The 15,330-nt window shown below is 45.9% G+C and overlaps 1 protein-coding gene across 1 annotated transcript in view; it reads right to left on the bottom strand.

Annotated features, from left to right (window-relative positions):
• Positions 1 to 305: 305 nt before the first annotated feature.
• The window catches only part of FAT2 (FAT atypical cadherin 2), an 86,048-nt gene continuing 71,023 nt past the window's right edge, over positions 306 to 15,330 (bottom strand). Inside the window, exons 18-23 of the mRNA XM_083181753.1 lie at positions 13,521 to 14,328; positions 12,721 to 12,866; positions 6,850 to 7,255; positions 6,605 to 6,758; positions 3,909 to 4,465; positions 306 to 1,638 (exon numbers count right to left, since the gene is read on the bottom strand). Of these exons, the coding sequence (XP_083037879.1) occupies positions 1,178 to 1,638; positions 3,909 to 4,465; positions 6,605 to 6,758; positions 6,850 to 7,255; positions 12,721 to 12,866; positions 13,521 to 14,328 (2,532 nt within the window). The 3' untranslated portion in view covers positions 306 to 1,177. The remainder of the gene's footprint in view (positions 1,639 to 3,908; positions 4,466 to 6,604; positions 6,759 to 6,849; positions 7,256 to 12,720; positions 12,867 to 13,520; positions 14,329 to 15,330) is intronic.

The following is a 15,330-nucleotide window of genomic DNA, read 5'->3' as shown; positions in this document are numbered from 1 at the left end:
GTGGAGCTAATTACTTCACTTGTGATTCTGTGCGGAGACCTGCAAAACATGCACTGTCGGTTGCTCTCGAGGACTGGAGTTGGCTACCCCTGGTGTTGACATCTTTAACCTAATGAACCACACCTGCATCATAGAGTGGTGCTACATTAAAGAACAATAATGGCTAGTTCAATATTTGACTAACACATGTAATGAAACAAATCAGTTGATTATTGAAAATGAGGCAGAGATACGTCATATGAATGGTTATGAATACACAAGATGTCAAAATTATTTATAAAAAATTATACTTTATTGCTTTGAAAAACACAGTTATAAACACAAAGAAAAACATTTATGGATGGAATATATGCAACCGATGCCCTCAGATCTCGGGGTGGCAGCTCACCGATTATACTGTGTACATTGTCTCTCGGTGCCATCTCATTGTGTGCCAGTTCCACCGTCTGCATTGGCAGTGGGGGTAAAGTAGACTCATCTCACTGTGCATTGTGAAGACCAGCACGAGTCTGAGCTGCCAGTTGAAACAATTTTTTGCTGCGCTCTGCGTTCAACAAGGTTCTAAACCATCTTTGATCTTTACCTGCATCGTCTAGTGTTGTACATGCACTGCTTAGCGTACCCACAGCTGAGCATACAAACCAGCAAGAACCTACATGAAACAAGAATTTAAATATTCTCTCTGACATCTCTTCTAGTCTGATCTTTTATGCCTTAAATAATGAATGAGCATCACTTTATCGTGATAACGTGGTGCAACCAAAGTTGGCATCAAAAAGTTCTTCAAAAAGTCTATAGAGTGATATTTGTTTCCCTGACATCACCTTCGAAGAGCACAAAACCAAATTGCCTGCCAGAGGTAATACTGTGGGCCGTGCAGCTATTTAGGGGCAACAGGACTCGAAATTCAGATGTATCATGCTCAGCATGTTCTATGAGGATCGAGGTTTGACCGCTTGGAGTTGTCCCGAAAAAAAGATGGGCAATGTGTAAGCCCTCCCTACTGGTTATCCTCTTGGATGCCAAGGAAAGATGATATCACCAGTCCATGATGCGTTCTCACATTTCATATGATGTAGTGTACCTATAGTATCAGCTCTGTCCATACACCACACACCTCTCTCTTGCCCAATCGTCTTCTCCGATACACGCTCAATAGCAAACCTATTGGCTCATTTTAAAACATCACTTCCTCACAGCTGCCATAGTCACTTTCTTCTTGATCTGGTGCCTGGTAAGTTGAATTGTTTCTTGGTGGAACACAACAGTCTGAATAGGAAGGATGTGCCACACTCAGCCGCACATTGAGCAGTCGGAACCCTTCCTCATCGCGGCAAGACAGATCCTCTTTTTGGATAAGCTGTGAGGGATAATAGCTGATTGCAGTGTATTCGTTTTGGCAAGGGGTGGGCTGTGGGAGAAAGTCGTCCAAGGTCCGGTTGCTATAACAAGGGGGCAAAGGGGCTCTCCTGTTGGACTCTATTGGGAATGGGAAACCCCCAAATAAGGGCTCTTGTTCTGGTCCTCTTGGGAGAGGCGGGATAGGGGGTGCAGATGAAGAAGACTTTGGCTGTGGGTATCTTTGCAGCTCCGCAGGATTGTAGCTGGATTGCCAATATGTTGAGTCTCCTGTATACACTAACACAAGAAAATAAGCATATTAAAGCAAGTATGATAAGCCTAAGACTCCATTATACATACAACAAATGTTCTATTATACATGTCTTATGGGCATGGTACAGGATACAGTATGTGAACTACAGTACCTTTTCATATAGACAATTTCACACCCATCTTATTGCTGTCTATTAGATCTATTAACTTTAATGTTGCAACATTATAATGCTCTGATTGGCTCCAGGTTGTCCATGTGTTATTCATGCTAAGGGTGCATGGCCATGGCCATGGTGAAGCCCAAAATAGTGCACCCCAAAATGTGCATATTCCAATGAAGTTCCAAGAAAGGAATGTATGAGAATGTGCCCCTTATGTGCTGCCCCTATGATCAGTGTGCGGAACAGTATAGCCAACGTCTCCTTGCCCGAGGAGAGCAGATAAATTCTCATTTGTCAGACTACAGTAGTTGTCGCTGAATGCAGCACTGGCACGGATACTCTTCCACTCCCAGATATTGCGAACAAAGGCCGCACAATCACCCCCAACATTCCTAGAGCTTAGAAAGAGCAAGGGCTGTCAGTCAGTAGCTTGTAAGTGCTCTGCTGTGAATTCCATGCCTCTGCCGTGAGCAAGTGAGAACAAGTACAGACACTGCCACTGTCACTCACACCAGCCAACAGGTGTCAGCAGTATCTGAGCCTGCTCCTAGCGCTGTGGCTACTTGCTATACATAGGCCAAATGTAATGTTCATGTAATTTCATATTGATGGATTTGTGCTGCTCCTGAAAACAGGGCACTATTGTTTAGGCCCCTTATTTTGTACTTCTAGGGTGAAATGTAATAGGATGAGAGATTCAGAAAGTGAGAGATTTGGTAAGAAATCTCCAGTTTTTTTAAAGTGGCAATCATTGACACAGCAAAATCACACTGGTTTTGCTGTGTAAATGATTGCCACTTTAAAAAAACTGGAGATTTCTTACCAAATCTCTCACTTTCTGAATCTCTCATCCTATTACATTTCACCCCAAGTATGCGCTGCTTTTATATCTTTCTATTATTTGTCTGACTAGTTAGTTCCTACAGTCGAGTTGACCTTATTGCAGCATTTGGCTCACCGGTAAGATATACAAACAAGGCAGGTCTTCAATGAAGCAAATGGATATACCTTTGTGATAATGTAAGCAATTACGCAGAGTGCACAATAACCTGCTACATCTACAATTAGCCACCTGTTCTGCAGCAGAGTTAGGGTTGATGATGATGATGGTACGGTAAATAGTTTTGTCATCAATGGAAAGACCATCAATGGTTTATATCAGTGACGGTGTACTGATGGATAATGGCTTCCACGGTCTGTACATTTTGCTGGTTTCCCACCAATGTTTCTAAGCCATTGAGGATTGGTAGACAACTCTAGTAACAAGTTAGGTTGTGTCTATATAACCATTCGTTCTGTAACTGGTATGTTTGTGTGAGGCAGCCCTATATGTGAGGACAGGGCAGTAGAGAGCCTGCCCGGGCCCAGGTACTTTCAGGGGGCATGGCCTAATCCTGCAAGGTGTGGTCATACACCCTTAGCATAAAAAAAATAAAAAAAATAACACATGGACATCGGAAGCCCGTTATGAAATGATGGCTGGACTTCCACCATTAAATCATTTGATGTATTGGTAATGTAACTATCACTTCAAAAGAATTTGATAGAAAAAAAACAATTCATTTGATTTGCACATGTGCAAATAAACCCAGTTTGCATATGCGCAAAATCTCTGCATTATGGATGGGATTGGGGGTGGGACCCAATGCAAGCATCGGAACACCATCAAATGCTTACTATTCGATAGTGAAAAACATTGGAATGCCACCATCGAATAGTAAACCACTTCCATTACATAAAAAACATTAAGTACCTCCCTGGCCACACTGCTGCCCGGCACTCCATCAGACCCGTCCCAAGTAATTAGTACCCCCTCCCTCCTTCTCTCGGTACCACTGGGTAAGGAAGGGTATTGGCAGGAAAAGATGCCAGTAGTACAAGGGTCTTGTTTCAGTACAGAAGGTGTTCTCTGTGTCTCATAGGCAATGAACTAAAGCCCCTACTAATATATAAATATCACCGGCAATAGCCTTAACTGAAGGCTTTCTGCAATGCTTCTCCATGCACAGAATGATTGGTGTACAGCTCTATAACTCTTCATATTAAGGAATTATACTGTTCTGCTAATAATGGACAATAGTTCTATTATCTATTATACAGTATGGTATGTTATGCAATAACACAAGCACTTACTGCTTTCCTCACAGTCCCAGTTGTTCTTGATGATGGACTCATTGTCCGAGCTGGAAGGAGGTGCTGGGGGTAGGTTGGGAGCCACACTGCAGACAACAGGTCCCCGTGTCGCCTGTGGTTTGCAGAAAGTTAGTAGCTCTGGGACCACATTCCTCCGTGACTGACCATCAGGGTCCAGCTGATTTCGAGCCGCATGGCTGAGAATGTTAAGTTCCATCGGTGGCACCTGGGTGCCTACACCTATGTCTCTGGATATATAGTGCTTGAGGTCTGGATCGTCCTGGGGAGCTGGTTTGTGGCTCTCAGCCCTTTGGCATAGGCGTTTTCTGAAGATGACAAACAGTCCCACTAGGAATAGGACTCCAAGGACCCCTCCAAGGATCTCCACGATCTCCTGGGCTCCAGAAATAAGGAACTGCTTATTATTGTCAGGTGTAGCCCGCTCCGCACATAGTTGTCCTCTGTTAACAACACTGCAATTGCAGGTGCTGCTGGGGGTACATAGGTCATTCTCCCCACAAGAGCTGTCCTGGCAGCTGCTCATTACAGTCTGGCATCTGGAAGGAAAGGAAATGGTCATATAGACACATACAGTACTACACACACAACAGATACATATACTGTAGGCACATGCCAAATGTATATTCACACCCAAATCTGTCTTAAAATGACATAGGAATTGCTAATTGTAATCCGGTATCCGGTCACTTGGTCGACCAATACTGGTCAGCAGACAGAAGGTCAACAAATGAAAAAGGTTGACTTGCATTAGATCGGCATGGTCAAAAGGTTGGCACAATTAAAAAATCAACCCTCCTACCTCTATGCAGGTTTGTATCTACCCAGTTTGTTTAATCACTGTTGTTTCCAATTGTAAAGCGCAACAGAATATGCTGCGCTAAATAAGAAACTGTAAATAAAAACATGCAAAAGGTCGACGTGGAAAAAGGACGACATGAGTTTCTTTGTAATTTTGGCAAAAAACAGACTTTTTCCTAATTTACCACCCCAGTGGGCATAGAGGGAGAATATAACAGTCTGCTAAGAACGGCCAGACACCGTGCCTGAAGCATTTCGAGCGAAGCGAGCCATGCGAGGGGATGCGGTGCACTAAGATGGTGTCCATGTCAACTTTTGTCGACCTTATTCCCATTCACCTCGACCTTATTCCATGTCGACATTTTGATTGTGTCGACAAGTTGACCATGTTAAACTTTTTTCATGTGTCCACCTAGACACTATCGACCATTAATAGTATAAAATGTACTCCTGTAAAAAAAATCCTGCTTTCAGAGGTCAATGTTCTACATATAACCTTCTTTCTGTTAACGTGGACCCCTGTGGTTCCCAAACTGTGTGCTGTGGCACCCTGGGGTGCCTCAGGACATTTGCAGATGTGCCCTGGGTTCGTGGTCCAGGACCAATTCAAATTTATTTATGGCCAATGAAATAAGCAACTGTGGATTCCAATCATAACATATGTGGGAAAACAGAAGTGATTCCTGTCCCTCACCCCATAACTAGACCTAAGTATGACATATAAACACAATTTACTTACTTAATTTATTAATTTATTTTCTAAATTTCTCAATAAGAACCTTTTGGCCTAGGGGTGTCGCAAATAAAATTCTGATACTTTAGGGCATCTTGATACAAAAACGCTTGAGAACCACTGCTCTACCCCATACCTTTATATGTATATAACATGGATGTCCAGTAGGTGGCAGTGTTGGAGACTCATGGCTCTGCATAGAGATCAGTGTGCCGAGTTAACTGCTCACTTGGGCTTGGCATCCATGTGTGCGTCTTTCGCCGACCACGTGCCTGCTATTACCACTATAAGCCTTTCCTTGTATATATCGGCACATATGACGGTGCAAGGACTGAGATGCAGTAATTAAGCATCTCTTGCCTATGCTGCAATTGTGCTTGATGATTACAAATGGCCCAACCATTAAACATTGCACCAGCCTTACACTAGCTACAGATTCTGCATCAGAGTACAACCTCCAGTGTCTGTGTACGCAAACACATCAGCTGAATGCTCACATCACTTCCATAGCATGCACTTAAGATGGACCATCTCCGTGCATCTGAGTAGCCGCCTCCCAGTCACCGCCCTATACATTCTCACTAGTCTGCACGCACACATCTGAAAATGTAACTGGGAATCTGTACAGCACAATCTGCGCTCATGCATGGTGTGACTATAGCTGCTGCACATGTTGCTGTTTTCGACCAATTGGAACAACCTATCATTAAAAACTGTCTGTGTGTGTGGACATGATTACAATGCAATGCACGTAGCCGCTGATCATTCATCTGACACACTGATCCCTTTAACATGCGGGAAGATAACGACCTGTCTTTCAAGTTTTCCCACACATCGTTCAGTGTGTAGTCATAATGAACAATGTGCCACCGATGCGTTAATCATTTGCAGTCATTAAATGACCCATCTAACTCTCTGATCGTCTGTGTGTGCGTAATATGTTTTGGCCAGGAGTGTTCTGGATTTCTTAGGAAATTGGGTGACAGATTAGATTGCTCATGTGTGGGCACCTCTGGCGCATGTGCGGTAATAAAAAAAAACTGTGTCTGTCATCAACATTGCATGCAACTTCTGAGTCAGAATAAGACATTGGTTAGAAACTCTTCCAGGCAAAACGTGTTATTTAAATAGCCAACAAGCTTACCTGTCACCCTGATATCCTGGAGGACAGCTACAGGTGAACCCATTGGACAGAGATGTACAGATTCTACCCTGTAGGCATGGGGATGCAGCACATTGATCAATTCTCAGATCACAGTTGGGACCAAGAAATGGAGAATGGCAGAGACACGAGTACCCTGGAAGAGTAATGACAATGTTTAGTGCTTACATGCCAACAGTATATGACAAATAAAACCTGCATTAGCTTTCTCTTTATCAAGCTTTTACCTCCATTGGGCATCTCCGCACACATAGTGCCACTTGAGCAAGGTTCCTGGCTGCAGGCTTGGGTGTGTTCACAACATTGTGTTATACCCTTCTGCTGTATAGCTTGGCCTAGGCTTGCCACAGCTTGCCCATTAATACTGATGCTGTCCATACAGCCTTGGAATCCTTGCTCCACATGGCCGGACTCTTGCAGGAGCGCACCGATGACCAGTTGAGACGAATGACCAGAGCAGGGTGGTAGAGGCTGCTGGGTTTCAATGCCGTCTACATGGAACAGGACGGTGGAGCCGGTCACATCCAGAATAATATTATGCAAAGCTCCGTCATTTACCAGTTTCTCCAAAAACAGCTCCTGGGTGGTGATTCCGTGGCATTTATGTTTGTAATGCATGTAACCGTCATTGAGCTATCGTAGGAAAGAGAAAATATCAAGATCAAAAGGCAAAAAATACTACAATATTTTGAATTACAGTACATTTATGTCCCTTTCATACTGATTAAGTCAGTGGTTCCCATTTTTTATTTTTCACGCGGCACTCCTAGCCCAAACTTTCTTATTTGTAAATTTAGCAAAAAAATATTAAATGAAGTAGATTGTGTTTATATTTCATCCTTAGGTTTAATTGTGGGGAGGGGCATCATTTGTTTCTGTTCATACACATAGTTTAATAGTTTATGATTGGCAGCTACCAACACTGGTTTTGCCTATTGCAATGACCATAAATGTATTTGCTTTGGTCCTGGACCACCAACTCATGGCACCCTTGCAAGTGCCCCGAGGCACCCCAGGGTGGCAGGTATGGTATAACTCACAGACAGTCGGGATTCCCACGTCACATCCCATCTTCCCGACGTATATCCCCTCATTAGCATGCAAAGGGATGTTTATGCCTGGGTCAAAAATGATTCCATTCAGTGGCGACCTGCAGATCTACTTGCCTGCGGTCCCGGCACTGTTCCTGCTGTTAATGAAAAATGCCTCCAACAAAATGGCCACCCCTACAGCAGACATTTTGTTAGGGCCATTTTTCATTAGCAGAAGCAGGAGGAGCGCCGGGAGTCGGGACTGGAGACAAGTAGATCTGCAGGTCCTAGCAGATAGCCCCACAGACCCCCAGCGCCCACATTTACTCAGCGCCTCCCAGCCACCGCGTTGTCTGCAGAGATATTGTTACACCACTGATTCCATGGTCACTGACCATCGAATGTTTTTTTCCCGTTCGCAGATAAAACTCAGCCAGGGACTGCCAAATTTGAGGCGGTCGCTATGTGACCTCAGGCAACCAGATTCCTCCCAGTCTCCACGGCGGCACTCAGCGCATGCGCAGATAGGACTCCGGGTCCAAAACCCGGAAGTCCTATTATCGCAAAGGACGGCTCTTACCGCAAGAGCCGCCCCTTTGCAAAATACGTACGGCCTTAGTAAATGCCTGTACGCATGCGGAGGCTGGCGCCAAGCATCGCAAGATTCTTGCAGTGCTTGCTGCATCTCGTCCATAAAGTGGTCTCTTGTTTGCTGAAGCATTCCGCTTCAATAAACCACCAAATGGGTATTGGAAAATTCCCCCCAGACAGTGGCGTAACTATAGAGGGTGCAGGGGGTGCAGTTGATACGGGGCCTGGCGGGTTTGAGGGGCCCGAGCGCCCAGCAAGCCCACTGCACCCTCTTAAATTTGTACTGACAATCTGACAGTCAGACTCAGTACACCCAGGCCGGACAGCGCAGCGGCGGTGACAGGTTGCACAATGAAGGGGAAGTAGGGCCAGTTGATCCAGGCTCTCCCCTCCCCTTTCCTACTCCCTGTCTGGTGGCACTGGTGCCGGGGCTCCACGTCACAACCTAGTGACCAGCCCCGGCGTGTAAACGAAACCTAACAGCTGCAAGCGCAGCAGCGCGCTGTGACGCTGAGGCACGCCGCAGGGAAGCTAGCCGCTGGAGCCGGGGCACGGCGGGCAGGAGGCACAGCACCTTTAGACCTGGTGGGAGGATGTCCACAGAGATCCGGTGGAAGGGGAGACCTGGCTGGCCCTGGAGACCCGGCGCTGCTGGAGGTAACCGAACTTAACTGAAGGGAAAGTGGAAAGGGGGAGAGGAGGGAGCAGAGCAAGGTATAAGCGACACCACTGTCCCTCCCTCCCCCTCCTTTCATTTACTGGAACATGGGGTATGGGATTTTTGCCACTGTCACAATCTTTTCAAAGCCCTGGCTGACTTCACTCACTCTCTGTCTTCCCTTCTCTCTCTTTCCCTCTCTCCGTCTCCTCCCTCTCTCTCTCTCTCCGTCTCCTCCCTCTCTCTCTCTCTCCGTCTCCTCCCTCTCTCTCTCTCCGTCTCCTCCCTCTCTCTCTCTGGGCGGTATTCAATGAGCCTGATTCGCCAGGTTTTTATGGTGAATTTGTGCTGTTTGGCGAATTTCTGACTAAAACGGTGAATCACCCTATTCAATGACCAGTTGGCGAATACATTTGAAGGTTTTGGTCACCATGATTCACCGAGCAGCAATCGCTATCTTTTTATGGTGAAGTGGAATGTGAACTTTTAAAATAAAGTGTTCTGTTTTTTACATTTGGTGTCAAAAAATCAGGAATTTTCTTCTGAGGAGGGGCATGCTATTTTTATTCATGTGCTGTAAGCACATGAATATATATTTAATTTTAAAAATAATATTTTTTTTTTTTTTTTTTTTTTACACAGCAGCCAGCAGGTGGCGCCAGAGCGGAGCCGCTCATTACATATTCATATATTCACTGCACGATCATTACGATCCTGTGTAGTGAATATACGCTTGCCTGCTGGGACCCCCGGGGGGGGCAGCCTGTGCTGCCTGGCACCCGGGGAGCACACCTAACCCCCCACAAAGGTCTGGGCTAGGCAGAGAGACTACCATCTCTCTGCCTGGCTCCGTCCTGAGGCTCCCTGCGGCAATCGCCGCAGGAGCTCATATTCGCCTGTCAGGGGCAGCGAGCCCCTGACACGTTGAATACCGGAGCCCGCTGGCTCCGGAACGTGGCGAATGTGCAGCGAATCCTAAAAAGGATTCGCTGCACCTCGCAGGTATTCACATTGAATACCGCCCTCTGTCTCCTCCCTCTCTCTCTCTCTCTCTCCGTCTCCTCCCTCTCCGTCTCCTCCCTCTCCCTCTCTCCGTCTCCTCCCGCTCTCTCTCTATCTCCTCCCTCTCTCTCTCTCCGTCTCCTCCCTCTCTCTCTCTCCGTCTCCTCCCTCTCTCTCTCCGTCTCCTCCCTCTCTCTCTCTCCGTCTCCTCCTCTCTCTCTCTCTCTCCGTCTCCTCCTCTCTCTCTCCGTCTCCTCCTCTTTCTCTCTCTCTCCGTCTTCTCCCTCTCTCTCTCTCTCCGTCTTCTCCCTCTCTCTCTCTCTCCATCTCCTCCCTCTCTCTCTCTCTCTCTCTCTCTCTCTGTCTCCTCCCTCTCTCTCTCTCTGTCTCCTCCCTCTCTCTCTCTCTCCGTCTCCTCCTCTCTCTCTCTCTCTCTCTCTCCGTCTTCTCCTCTCTCTCTCTCTGTCTCCTCCTCTCTCTCTCTCTGTCTCCTCCCTCTCTCTCTACGCTCCCTCTCCACTCCCTCTGTCGGTCTCTCTTTCTCTGTCGGTCTCTCTTTCTCTGTCGGTCTCTCTTTCTCTGTCGGTCTCTCTCTCTCTCCTCCCTGTCTGTCTGTCTCCCCTTCTTTCACACTCCCCTGTGTCTTTACCCTCCCCCCTCTCTTCTTTCTTTTTCTCAGTCCCATGCACTCTTTAAAAAGGCCGGCATCCCGCACAGTCACTGAACTTTCTCTCTCACACACCTCTTTCTCTATCTTGCTACTCACTACAATTCCCCAACCCTAAAAGGGTGTACACGCTGGGTGATTCTTCCAAGCGATTTTTGACTACATTGTCAAAATCGCTTGGAAGGTTTACCTGAATCGCCCCATATGTACACAGCAGGCGATAGTGATGTGTGGCTCTGCAGCATCGCTATCGCCCGGCCAAATAGACAGTGAAGGCAAGAATATTTTTTCCTTACTGAGTATTTGGCTGTGGCTCTCGTGGCTAGCAGGATGTAGTTAACCGTCTCTCTGATGGCTTTACATCTAGAACTCTGTGGGCCCCATAGCAAAATCTACTGAGTCCTGTGTGCACAAGGGACTGTAATGACATTTTAATGACAACAGTAGGGGGATGGGGGGGGGGGGGGGGGGGTTTCAAGATTTTGCTATGGGGCCCACAGAGTTCTAGTTACGCCTCTGCCCCCAGAAATGATAATCCAGTCACCCCAGGTATTTTTTGTCCTGTTTTATTACACAATTAGCACATTGTACATGTTTTTTTTTCCCCTTTATTTCCACGCATGTTTTTCCACAGCCTCATGTACACATAACGTAGTATCACCCTCATTTTATTTTTCCTTTTGCCCTTAATTTTAGGAAATAAAAAAGATAACAAAAATGAATAAAGTAAAAAAGAAACAGGACCAGCAAGTACATCACACAAATGAGCTAAAACTAAATTACTGTCAAACTCTTTTTTATGAGCTACAAATTGCAACATCCACCTATAACCTGTTATTGTGCAGCTACAAGACAAGTGACGTTCCAGCGGTCTAGTGCATGCTTGGCAGCACATCAGGTACTGGTTGCAAATGTAATTGTGACTGACATGCCTGTAATAGTCCCCATCCTTTTATAGGTGAGACAGCGCCTGCCCCCTTCCCTCCCCCCATACATTTCCTGTTAAATCATGAAATGTACACGTTCCCTATACAAAGTGTACAACATCCATCTCATATGCAAACAGGCTGCGACCTGCCAGAATGGCTCCAGGCTAAGCTTGCTGCTCATCCACAGATCCTTCCTAACCACACCACATTCATAAACCCTCCCAAAAACACTGCTACATAGGAAAATACACTAAACATATGCTATTATGCATGGGGAGACTACTATTAGCCACCCTGAAATAAAAAAAAAATGGGCCTGTTGCTGAGATGAGCAGCGGGAAGTCATACATTTTGTGCAGGGCTATGACGGCATATATCCATCCGCATGCAGATTTGTGCACATCTATGGCATCCACCTCCTACAGGTATGCTTGGTATAATACCAGTCATCATCATCAGTTCAGGTCCAATCTCATAATGATGTCATGCCTAGGGGGCGGGGCTGCCAGCAGGCACAGTGTGTACAGGCTGCAGCGGGTGGAAGCGGAAAAATAAATATTGTGGGGGCGTGTGTTTGCGCCATTGTTGCCAGCCCCCCCCCCCCTCACTGCACAATGCAGATATTACTAACACTGTACAGTGGGAGCGAGTCTAAGATGGTATAATTTATCAGGAAACATTTTGTTTGGCATCTGCAGGGTAGGTGAATTCGGCTCACTCTTCTGGGTGACAGGAAGCACCATCCAATTTTCTGGAACCTCCCGGCTGTTCTGGTAGGGTAAGCAAGTATGATAGTTTCTAGCATATAGTCGACAAGTAATGGGCTTTTTTTTCAAGTAAACTCGTGATTCATTACCAATCAGTATTTAATCCTCACCGCTATTTCCGATGGGGAAATAGCGGCGGGCACCTATTCAATGCTGTCTTACCCGACTTTAAAAGCTGTCGGGCCCGTTTTGTCGATAACGGCTGTGAATTGTTGCGATCACGGCTGAGTCTCAACAATCCACGGCCGCTTACATGGACACGCCCCCTTTTTGCCGATCGGCAGGTGGCACATTGAATCCTGCCTGGCGATATGCTGTCGAGCAAAACGAAAACGGGCCAGGGTCACGGCTGTCGGGATGGATCAACGGTCGTGACCCGGGTTTGAATTCTACAACAATTTTACAACAAAACATTTATGATGCATTTTACATCTTGATGAAATGATATCCTACCTCTAGCAGAGATGAGGCAGAGCCATTGACAAACGCCAGTACAGACTGGGACTGGTGGGTTTTGAGGTGTAGATGGAGTTTCCAGCTTCCAGACACTTTTTGGTTGCACTGTAAAAAGCTTTGTCCGTTAAACCTCATTGCGGTACCTGACGATATATAAAGGAGACAGTGTCAGTTCTGCATGCTGAATACATAGTAGATGTTTTTATGGAATATAACAGAAACACCATAAAGTGTGTGTGTGTATATATCAGCAGCTGGGGGGGGGGGGGGCGACAAGGGAATTTTTGTCCTGTTATAGAGATCTTGCATGTAACTCCCCCTAGCAATGAGAATGTAACTTCGCCCATTCGCATACCCTCCAACAGTACCGTTTTAGCGGGTACAGTACCGTTTTTTAACCGTCTGTACCGGCTAAAACAAACTGTACATATTGTACCGATTTTCTGGCTGACTCTGGGAGCTCTGGGAGATGTAGTTTATACCATCGCCGACTGCTCCCCAGAGAGTGTGGGAGAGCAGCCGGCCAGGACTACATCTCAAAAAGTCACTGGCTGGCAGGTGGCCTCACAGAAATATTCTCTGAAGGTATGTGGTGAACCCGCCACTGGTGCTATGCATGTATACAGTACTAGAGGCTACCTGTTCAAAAAAATGCTTGTCTTAGCCAGTACTTCACCAGTATAATATGTTACAGAAGACTTGAATTGCGATCATTGCTCACAATGACTAATCGAAATGTACTGACCACAATAATAAGAACTTTACAGTTCTAAGTTGAAAAAAAAAAATAGACTTACTGTTGCATGTGCAGACTTGTCGTAGGATGTATTGTGGTGTAATAACGCTGAGCCTGGCAGTGCTGTAAGAAGACAATACTGAGGGGTCCAGCTGTATTATTTCATGGCATGTACGACTGTTGCATTGTTGGTCATGACAGGGCAGGTGAAATAACTTCTCCATCTGTAACCCCATGGACTGCTCCAGCTCATGTCTTGCTGCATTGAGTTTTTCAGCTATGAGCTGAGGACTTCTGAATGAGCTAGGCCCTGTCCTGGCCACCATAACAAGGTCCAGAGATTGGGAATGCTCGTCCTTTTGAAGACTGGCCATCTGAATCTGCTGTCGGTCTGTTGCAAGTAGGTTCCCTAGAAACCGTTGCAGATTGCGCCAGTGGTCCCCTATGAAGTCCTCCGGAGATAATGTCTTGAAGCGAAGAACCAAAGATTGCTGAAGAGCCTCTTCGTTAAAACACCAAACATTAATGTGCACAGGGGCTGTGGCATGGAACGTGCCATCGCTGACGGTGACATTGAAAGTGTAATAGCCCTGGTGAAGGCTCTGAAGAGCTATAACATTGCCATCTGAAATGCCAACAGAAAATAGACCCTTTCTCAACTCCACCTCAGCCAGCCTGTACATTAATTTATCATGAGGATCCTGGTCTGTGGCATGGAGCTTGCCCAGCACGCTGCCATGGAACGACATTTCGCTGGTGGTGATGAAGATTTCTAGCGGCAGGACATTTGGAGAGTGTCGACTTTGGTCAATGACCTGGACACTGACAAAAGTGGTAGAGGAAAGGTGCGGGGTTCCACTGTCGGTTACCTAAACAGCAAGAATGGACAATTATTTCTTGGTATTGCCTGGTTGTAATTTTTACCTTAATAACTTTAAGATTTATCTAGTCCAAGACAGATTTTATATGTTTTTAAATTAGACTAAAGCTGGGCATACACTATCCAATTATCTGATGATTATTACCAATTATTACCAATTACCATATGCAAATGCCCAGCCCGCCATCCCATGCTCCTCCACACCCCCTGCCCACACACTTGGGTGCGTGCGCCTGGCGAACACCCTGTTCACCATGGCTACATGTACCCGGCGTCTGCACATGCGCAGAAATGCGTCTGCGCATGTGCAGACGCACACCATCGAACCCCTTTGCGAACAAAGTGGTCCGAACGAACGCACCTGAATAAGGTCCTTAGAGTAGAACAAAATATATATACAGTACTGCAGTGCATTTTATTGAGTCTAAAAATAATAAACCAACTGTTAGCATAATATCCAGTTGTAAGGATACTATTTGCTGGAAAATATTACGTGTACATTTGGGCCTGATTCAGTCCTCTTAGCAAGACTACAATTTTTGCAGATGGTCAAAACATGCTGCACTGCAGGTGCGGCCAATGTAACATGTACAGATAGAGTTAGATTTGGGTGAGGTGTGTTCAAACTGAAATCTAAATTGCAGTGTAAGAATAAAGCAGACAGTATTTACCCTGCACGGAAACATTTTTCATTTGCCCCACCTGCAGTGCAAGTAGTTTTGCCCATCAGCAAAAATTGTAGCCTAACAGGTCTGAATCGGACTCATTATGTAGTAACAAATGAAAAAGTGGGCGGTAACGTCAATTAATTTTTTTCTTCTATTAGAAATTGTTCCAGTCGCGTCACTACAACCACAGCTATTACTATGGACAGGGAGAAAACCTAAAGAGGGATATATATCATGGACTTAGGACACTGGGCCTGATTAGAGAGAATGTATTAGCACAGCAGCTGTGTATTTCGTATGCATCTGCTGTGCTAAAATATGCT

This window comes from Crinia signifera, chromosome 4 (genome assembly GCF_055691185.1).
Source record: "Crinia signifera chromosome 4, ASM5569118v1, whole genome shotgun sequence".
Lineage (NCBI taxonomy): Eukaryota > Metazoa > Chordata > Amphibia > Anura > Myobatrachidae > Crinia > Crinia signifera.
This window is presented reverse-complemented; position numbering and strand designations above follow the sequence as displayed.